Source organism: Mustela nivalis (assembly GCF_964662115.1).
Source record: "Mustela nivalis genome assembly, chromosome: 1".
In the NCBI taxonomy this organism is placed as follows: Eukaryota; Metazoa; Chordata; class Mammalia; order Carnivora; family Mustelidae; genus Mustela; species Mustela nivalis.
Window position 1 is genome coordinate 165,546,179 of NC_139020.1, and position 9,152 is coordinate 165,555,330.

Sequence of the window (9,152 nt, forward strand, 5' to 3'; positions counted from 1 at the left end):
CTGGTGTTCAGGGCTCCTTCAGTGGATTCAATAGTCAGCCTCCCAGCTCTTCAAGGTCTTTCCAACTCTTGTATTCTACAGTTCTGTCACTCCTCTGTTCAAGAACCTTCAGGGGCCTGCCTCCTGCAGATAAAGCCCGAACTCCTTGGGCTAGCAGCAGCCTTCAAGGCCATGCAGAACCTGACCCTGAACCACCTTCTAGGCCCTTCCTGATGACCTCCCCCAATGACATCCTCGCCCAAGGCAGCCAGCTTTCGTATCATTGCCCCAAATGCTCTACACCCATGCCTTCTGTTCACCTTGGCTCCCACCGCTCTGCCTGCGGGGATGCGCTTGCTCCATCTCCATTGTGTGCCTCTTTCATGGAGCCCTTCCTAACCTCTCAGCTCCCAGCCCCAGCTTGAAGTGAGTTTCTCCTCAGGAATGCTAAATCTCTGGGTAGACAATTCATTCAGCCCTTAGGAGTCACCGCCTGGGCATCCAATTAGAAGAAGCTCTCCAGAAGGGTAAGGAATGCCCCACACCATTAATGAACTTCCATCCGAAATGGGACTGTGACATATGCTTGCTTGCAAGCTCTGCAGGCCCAGAACACAAGGGGTTGTGTCACGTGTAGGATACGTCAGAGGTTATGAAGGATTTGCACACCATCACCTCAGGTTATCCTCAAAGCCACTCTGAGGAGCCACCCTGGCACAAGGGGGATTCTGATGGCTTGCCTGGGGCCCGTCAACTTAGCAGTAGTCACCTGTGCCAGTTCTGGGCCATAGCCCCTCTGCTGCCGGGTCCTGTCTTTTCCCTCTGGGAGCATCCCTGGGGGAAGGAGAGGCAAGGCAACTCCTGAGTTGGGGAGGCAAGCCAACTCCCGAGTTAGGAACCTCAAGCCGGCTCAGCGAGTGCCACCCAGAAGAAATGACGGGCATAGCTGCTGCCAGAGATGATCCCTAGCCCTGCTCCCTGGAGAGGACAAGTCAGGAACCCAAGCTGTCACCCCTCCCGGCACACTTCTCATCTGTATCGTGGGAATGCCCTGGCTGGGGCAGCAGGAAAATTACAGGAGCCAGGCCTCCCGTGAGCCCCAGAGGGCTGTGGGAGCCAGAGCAGCATCAATCACAGACAACAGTGTGTCGGGACTGGACAAGCGCTTACAACTCAAGTAGCCATCCCCTCGTTCTACCCAGGAAGGAAGGAAATTTCAGAAGGGGGAGTAAGCAGCAAAGTAGAGAGGAGCAAAGTTAGCCTAGCCCCCCCCCCCCCAGCCACTAACATCCCTCCCACCTGAACCCAGGGAGGGCCCACCTGGGGACACTGGAGCCGGTGCACCAGCCCAAGCCAACCCAGCATTATCTCTGGGCCTTTGACCTCCACTGTTGATTTCCACCCACAGCACACAAGCATTTTTAGTTCCCGAGGAATGTAAAGCAGCCACGAGAAGTTAGGATGGAGTTGCTAGTTTAAAAAACAAACACAGGCCTTCCTACATAAGGACCAGGCAGCCACTGGCCACCACCCCACCAGAAGCCTCAGGTAGGCACTCTCTGTACTCTTGTGTGTGGGCTCATGAGCTTAACTTATTCTGACTGCGGGCTATTCACAGGCCCATCTGAACCAAGGGGTACGGGCACTGCAAAACTCGGGGCCACCCGGCTCTCAGAGACAGCTGGATCCCCCCCAAATCCCCATGAGGTTCAGCCTCATGACATTTCATTAAGAAACCTGGCACAAGCTCCTGGGGGCCTGGGACAAATATGGGGAGTCCCACTGCCACACAGCCTGGGAGTAGGAGGCTCATATCCACCTAGGTAGCTCAGTTCGCTACCTAGGGGAGGTGGGCACAAGGATCCCCTCTAGGAAGGGTGGGAAGAGCTTCTACTCAGCAGGGACATCCTGGGGCCAAGTCCCCTCATCCCATCTGCTGGGCCCCCCTACCCAGGTGAGGTCCGGGCCACAGGGAGAGACAGCAGGGCACGGGGCCTGAAGACCCTCTCTCCTCCAGGCCTGCCAGACACCATGCCCTCCCTGGGGACCCTTTGCAGCCTGCTGCTCTTCAGTATGCTCTGGATGGACTTGGCCTTGGCGGGCTCCAGCTTCCTGAGTCCTGAACACCAGAAAGTCCAGGTAAAATGTCTCCCCACAAAGCCCCACATTCAGACTGGGGTCTCTTGTTCCCACCTTGCCATGTCACAGCCAACTGTGTGCTTTGTGACCCGGGCAGTGGCTCCAGGTCTCTGGGCTTTGGCTTTCTCCGAGAGTACCTGGGACACCTCTGGGTCTGACCAGAGCCTCACACCTTGCTCTGGCCCTGCAAGTCTAAGGGGGCTTAGGGCCCTAAGCGAATACCTCTTTCCAGCAGAGAAAGGAGTCCAAGAAGCCGCCAGCCAAACTGCAGCCTCGAGCTCTCGAAGGCTCACTCCGCCCAGAAGATACAAGTCAAGTGGAAGGGGCAGAGGATGAGCTGGAAATCCGGGTTGGTTCCCTTGCAGCTCTGTTTTTGTGGTCATAGAGGGGGTGGGGGAGGCAGGGGAAGCGGAGGGTAAGCTAGGAACAGGGAGCCACTCACTCACTACTTAAGAAATGTAAAATAGTATGAAGAGAGTTGACTCTGAACTGGGCTCTACCAGGTCTTTTCCCATTAAGAGGCAAGTGTCTAAGAGCAGTAACTTTGCTACAATGGAATGGGAAAGGACTGGGAGGCAAGAGCAGGGGAGAAGAGGGCTGCTAGCTGACACCGGGTGATTTCAAAAGAGAGTCAGCAAACGTGGTGCCAAGAGACAGACAGCAGAGGAATAATCAACTGATCACAGATTGAAGACGTTTCCCCACAGGAAACTGTCTGGTTGGCCCAGGGGCCTCTCTGACCTTCCCTGGGGCGGGAGCATACCCAGACAGCACCCCGGTCAGGCTAGCTACTGCTACCCTGTCTCTGGCAGCCACTCACTGTCCCCAGCTGTAGACAAAACAGGATTGGACTTGTTTGGGCTCCAACAAATCTTGCACGGGACAAGGAGAACGTCTGGAAGTAAAGGGGGGAGATTAGGGCAGAGAGGCAGTGAAGGGATTTCCTGGAAGGCTGGCTGTGCTTCAGGAAATGGCTCTGCCAAGCTTTCAGGTGGCAACAGATGTCTCCATGCAGTGACACCAGAATTCCCATGGGGCAGTACTGAATAATGGTGATCGCTATACTGCTTGTGCCCACTGACCAAGACTGCATTTACAGACTATCTTACCCTTATTATACACCATTCCGTCTCCACAACAGCCTTTGAGGTAAGGAGGTCTGACATTGTTGCCCTCACTGTACAGACGAGGATTGGAAGTTCAGACAGGTGGGCCTGAGGGGCCACAGCCAGTGTGTGGCAGAGGTGGGGCCCAAAGCTGGGGCTGACCCCAGCTTCTGAGCCCCCTTCCCCTCGGCCTGGCCAACGGAGCCTGCTTGGCGGCCCGAGAGCACCCCCATTTGGCTCTTCGAGCCTGAGAAGCTGAAGCGCATCCTGCCTGGCCTCCCTCCCTACCCACCAGCCTCTTCTATCGAGGACAAACTCCCAACACATGCTCTGACGCTCACCAGAACCTAGGGATGTCCTCAGGTGCCTCCTCCATGCCACGTGTAAGATCCCCAACCCACCACATTCCCATTCTGAGTCCTGCAAATTCTCACACTAAAACCAGGGAATTGCCTGGTGAGACTGCCAGCCCCGGGCGGCTGGCACTCACCCCACTTGGCCTAGCTCTTGGTCTGCCCAGACAGACCGAGGGGAGGGGTGTTGCCAGTTTGGTGACACAAGGTAGGGATGGGACAACCGGAAGTTCCCAATTCCCAGAAAGGCTGGCCTTGGAGGAGATGGCCCCCACCACCTCCACTAGAACCCGAAGTCTGAGCTGCCTGGGAGGCGCACTGGGGCTGCCAGAGGTGGAGGCCTGCCCCCTTGGCTGTGAGGCTCAGGACACACTCCCTAAGCCCCTTCTGGCGCTGCGGTTCCATCTCCCCCACCTTGGGCCCTCTACCTTCCCCCAAACATGGTCCCCCTGAAATGGACTTTCAGAGCTGGAAGACTTCTGAGATTAAGTCTTATCCCTTCTCCTGCCCCTCATCCCCAACAGAACAGATGAGGCGCTGGGGCCAAATGGGCCTTCCCCCAGCAGTTGCCAGGCTGCCTCTCCCGTGCCCCTGCCACCCAGTCCTAGGGTGCCGCAGCAGCCAGCAGGCCCTCAGATAGGGGCTCATGTGGTTCCCAAGAAGTCCGTGTGGGCCTCTACCAGCCGCAGGGAGGAAGAAAAAGGAGTACTGGCTGATGGAAGGGAACTTAAGGGCCAGAGTTCCCTCAAAACCCAACCAGGTCATTCCCCACTCCCTCCACCTTCCCCATGGAGACAAGGAAGAAGGTAAACATTTGCAAGGGAACAAGAAGCTAGCTATTTGTTTTCTTCATAACCTCTCGGAGCACTTTTGCTCACATGTGAAACGGGAATGACAATACTACCTGCCAGGTGGGGAGCCCCAAGGACTGTCCCCAGCGTGGAGGCAAGGCCTTCGCCAGGCCCAGTGGTCAGAGGGCCTCCAGGCCGGTTGTCGCCATGGACCAGGACCAGAAGAGGTTCCCAGTCTCATCCCCAGCCACCAGCCCCCTGAAGCCTTGGGCAAGTCCTCAACCTCTCCAGGCCTCCTGTCTGAGGGCAGGGGGCAAAAGGAACAATGACCGAATACTCCCTCCCAGCACTAAGATTCCTCAGTGACTCATTCAGACATCAGAGTGACCAGCACACAGGCGCCAAGCCAAGGCAGCTACTCATCCCCGAAAGAACAGATGAGCCTGAGGGGCCACTGTCTGCTACTGTCTGCCCTCCTGAGGCAAAAACCTTGACGCGGCTGCAAAGAGAGCTCTTTCCCATTTCCCGAAAGCTCTGAGCATCATTTTTTTTTTTTTTTAAAGATTTTATTTATTTATTTGACAGACAGAGATCACAAGTAGGCAGAGAGGCAGGCAGAGAGAGAGAGAGAGAAAGAGGGAAGCAGGCTTCCTGCGGAGCAGAGAGCCCGATGCGGGGCTCGATCCCAGGACCCTGAGATCATGACCTGAGCCGAAGGCAGCAGCCCAAACCACTGAGCCACCCAGGCGCCCCAGCTCTGAGCATCATTAAGCCATCTCCAAGAGTAATGAGAAAGTAAGGAAAATGGGGTGCTCTCCATGTAGGAGGGAAAACACAGAGGCACAGAGAGAAGAAAGCACTTGGCTCAAAGCATCTTTCCACAGAAAGTTCAGCTTCTTATCTGACTTTCCACGGAACAAGGAAAGGCCTGTGCCCCTGACAGGAAGAACAGCTGCAGGGGGCAGGAAAGGCAGTGGAGGGCCAGAGACCACCACCCAGGCTAGTGCTACAACACTGGGGAGACCCACTGTCCTCCCAGTCTCCCTACTGGACCCTGAAATTCTGCCATTGGTGACTACCTTATGTCTTCCAAAATTACAAGGCGGAGTGGGAGTAACTTAGGGAGCCCCGCAGCTTCTGTGAGCAACCTCACTAGAGGTAAGGAAAGGATGCAAGCTAAGTCTCCTGAAGATGGCAGGGGCAGGAAGAACTGACCTAACATGGCAGGGTAGGCTGGCTGAGCTGTCCCGCAGTGGTGCTCACTGGGCCACAGGCCCTGTGCCCTCCCTGCCCCATGCTGAGACCCTCAGAGCCACTGCCCTTAGGAGGGCAGTGAGTTTGGGAGCATGTGATCTCTGACACCTCCTGGGTCTTCCTTGCCCCTCCTCCTAGTTCAACACTCCCTTTGATGTCGGAATCAAGCTCTCTGGGGCTCAGTACCACCAGCATGGCCAGGCGCTGGGGAAGTTTCTTCAAGACATCCTCTGGGAAGAGGCCAACGGTAAGTCCCTGCCCCAGTCAGGTCATTTCAGTTTCCCTGGAGTCCCAAATGTGAGCCCAGCCTATGGGTGACACAATAGAGGTTTTCTTCCCTTACCAGTCTTAAAAAGCTGCTAATTCCTCTTTCCCAAATGTTTGCCGGAGAGCGGCTGGGCTGGGATTTGTGAGTGGCTAGGAAGTGGGGTGAGCACAGCCTTTGTATTCCAGGAACACACTAGCACATCAACTACCTCTGGGGCCCCAGGGAACCCCAATTTCCTAACCATAAAATGGAGCTAACACCCACTCTGAGAGCATAAAATTATTTGATGTTAAGTACTAGTAACTTTACTTCATAAACAAAAGGAATTAGTGCTACAATCAGAATTAACCCAAGGTTTCTAGGTTTTGTTGTGAATCCCTTCTTGGCATGTAGAAAACCACCCAATCTGATGCTGATCGGGGAGGGGGGGGGCAAAGGAAGCACAGGACCACCTGCAAATCACGTCCCTAACCAGCCTCCACTCCCCACCAACCACGTGAGGGAGGCAGAAGCAGGGCTTTCAAGCCGAGATGCAGATAAGGAAACCAAGACTCAGCTTTCAGGTGACAAGCCCAAGCCCCACACCGCATACTCCAAGGCCAATATCCGGCCCTCCCCCTGCACTACAACGTACCACTTCTGACATCAAAACTGAAAGAAAAGCCATCTTCGATGGCACTGGGAGGATGGCGAATGTGGAATTTTGACTTGATTTCTTGCTTTTCAGAGGCCCTGGAAGATAAGTGATCAGCCACAAGACCAGCCCCACCTGTGTGTCCCGCAGTCTTGGCAGCACTCACCTGCTTTTACACTGTTTCTGCAACAGCTCCCAGCTCTGAGTGGTAGACTAGCTTCAGAGGTGAATAAACATTCAAATCATATGCTGAACATCCAAAGCAGAAATTGATTTCACCAAAGATGATAACTTCACGTTTCACTGGAAAAAAATCTTTTCTAAACTACAGTCAAGGGAAGAGAAAAGAAGGCTATGTAGTATAAGGCAGGTATGAATGCTTAGGAAACCAAGAAAGGAAGTGGGGGTAGTGGGAGAAGACAGTTCTTGTGCTCCCGAGCACAGTGGAGTTACTGTGAGAGATTAGTAACCATCACCAAGGACTGTGGACAAAAAAACTTCAGGGGACATCATCAGAGCCCACACCCACGAACTGACATTCACGATCACAGCAGGATCCTGGGAATGCCAAAGTGTGAGTCTGAGGTTATAAGTAAGTGGGGTGCTTACAATGGCTACCAGCCACTGCTAGACAGGGCTGAAATAACTACTTCTCTCTCCTCCTTGTCCACTACTGATAAGACATGGCAAAACAGGTGCATGTGGGCAAGGCTGGGCACTGCCTTGGTGACAGCGAGATCAGGCAGGTGTTCCTGAAGATTGCCAACTCCAGCGCACAGCTGAATTGAGCCTTGAGCCTAATATTCCACAGCTTAGTTCCACTGAGGACACCAGCTTTCCTGGAGGAAGGTCAGTTACGAGTGATTTACACTTGAGCAAATGTGTGAACTGGTTGCTAAGAACTGGTGATGACAGATGATGGGTGAATCACTAAAGAGAAAAAAAAGACTAAGGAGGCTCCAAATAGAAGCTCTGCCAATTCAAACACATGAATACCTTTTAGAAATACGTAGGCCAGCCCTCAGCAGGATGGGGTAACATGTACACTCTGGAAAAGCCTTTGTCAGAGGGCTATAAGAGCCACATCTCTTCTCAGGTAAAATTCTGGCCACCTGGCCCTCGAGGCACAGCCCTACTGGCACTAACCACAATCACAGTCGGCAGGCACACCGACACTCAGCTGCCAGCCCACGGCAAGGAACGCCATGTGGACCGTGGAACTCACCAGCCTCCGAGGATGTCTTAGAGATTCAGAATCTTGGGGCGTCTGGGGGGCTCAGTCGGTTCAGTAGCCAACTCTTGGTTTTAGCTCAGGTTGTGGTGCAGGGGTCGGGGGATGGAGGCCAGGGTGGGGCTCCGCACTCAGCGGGGAATCGGCTTCTGGATTCTCCCTCCACTTCTGCCCTTCCCCCCACGTCAAGGTTCTCACTCTCAAATAAAGAAATGCAGAATCTTGGGCCCCACCCTGGCCCTACTCTATCAGGATCTGCATTTAGCAAGATCCACAGGCTATTAAGTGGCTGAGAGCCAACCAGATCCTACTCAATTTGGGGCAGCTCCATAGAGAGCGTAGCACAATTCCCTGCCTGGCCTGGAACCGATGTCGGTCCCCACATGAAACAGAAACATCGGGCCTGGCCAGGTGATATAGTCTCAAAACTGAGAAAACACCACTCTCACTCACCTCCTGCCATTTCTCTAGCCCCAGCCTGCTGTCAACACCACATCCACCCCGTGTCTGCCCCCACACACACCCCTGTATCTCAGATGTCCAGACACTGCCTATATGATCACACATGGACTTTGTTCACCAAGTCCTCACTTCTGAAATCAGCTACCTCTCTAAGACTCAGTAGTAAGACTGAAAGGTATTAACCCTTTAGAAAAGCTAAGGTACTGGAGGACAGATGAACTGGGTAGGGCAAGGGAGGGAAGAGGGAGATAGGCAGTAGAAGGGGAGGGAAAGGAACTTCCTCAGCCCCCGGACAGCCAGCACCCAGCACTGATGCAGAGACCAGCCCGCCATCCTGCAGTTTAGTCAGAGCTTGGTCGCTTAGTAGGGCCACAACTCCGATCATCACTAACCAGGCCCACAGCCCTCTTCTCAACAGCCAAAGAAGGATCCAAGGCCCACAGGTGGTCAAAGTGACCTGGGGAGGCAGCTCATGGCCCAGTGAAGCAGCAGGCACAGACGGGGCTCTGGGCTGGATGCGTGCCAGGCCCTGAGAGGAATGCTGGTCACCTGATTTCCCCCCAGCGAAGACAAGGGCTTACTTCTCTCCCAGGACTCACCAGCACTCTGCCCCTCTTGCCTCAGTCATTCCTCTAAGAAATAAGATGCTGGGGGCGCCTGGGTGGCTCAGTGGGTTAAGCCTCTGCCTTAGGCTCAGGTCATGATCTCAGGGTTCTGGGATCAAGCCCCAGGCTCTCTGCTTAGCTGGGAGCCTGCTTCCCTCCTCTCTGCCTGCTGCTCTGCCTACTTGTTATCTAAGACCTTAGAAAAAAAGAAATAAGATGCTGAGCACCCACTCTCAACCAGGTACTCTCCCCTGGGCCAGGGAGTGTGATGGAATGGAAAGGCTAGGAGCTTCACTCTCAGACCCCCATTTGAATTCCCAACCAAGACGT

The 9,152-nt window shown here is 54.3% G+C and overlaps 1 protein-coding gene across 5 annotated transcripts; it reads left to right on the forward strand.

The window, feature by feature from the left end:
- Positions 1-853: 853 nt before the first annotated feature.
- On the forward strand, positions 854-6,771 carry GHRL (ghrelin and obestatin prepropeptide). Of its 5 annotated transcripts, none has more exons than XM_082682837.1 (5): positions 854-1,527; positions 1,997-2,118; positions 2,351-2,467; positions 5,761-5,869; positions 6,618-6,771. In XM_082682837.1, exons 2-5 carry the CDS (start codon positions 2,011-2,013, stop codon positions 6,635-6,637), a joined length of 354 nt encoding a protein of 117 aa, XP_082538963.1. In that variant the 5' UTR covers positions 854-1,527; positions 1,997-2,010; the 3' UTR covers positions 6,638-6,771. The 5 variants fall into 5 exon arrangements, with proteins under 5 accessions (XP_082538963.1, XP_082538964.1, XP_082538961.1 ...); XM_082682838.1 differs by having other exon boundaries at positions 2,354-2,467; XM_082682835.1 differs by lacking the exon at positions 854-1,527 and adding an exon at positions 1,552-1,615.
- Positions 6,772-9,152: the final 2,381 nt, after the last annotated feature.

Coding starts and splice junctions, on each gene's coding strand:
- GHRL (XM_082682835.1), top strand. CDS start 1,561: ATGAGCTTAACTTATTCTGACTGCGGGCTATTCACAGGCCCATCTGAA. Junction 2,468..5,760: donor AGGATGAGCTGGAAATCCGG/GTTGGTTCCCTT, acceptor CCCTCCTCCTAG/TTCAACACTCCCTTTGATGT. Junction 5,870..6,617: donor CCTCTGGGAAGAGGCCAACG/GTAAGTCCCTGC, acceptor CTTGCTTTTCAG/AGGCCCTGGAAGATAAGTGA.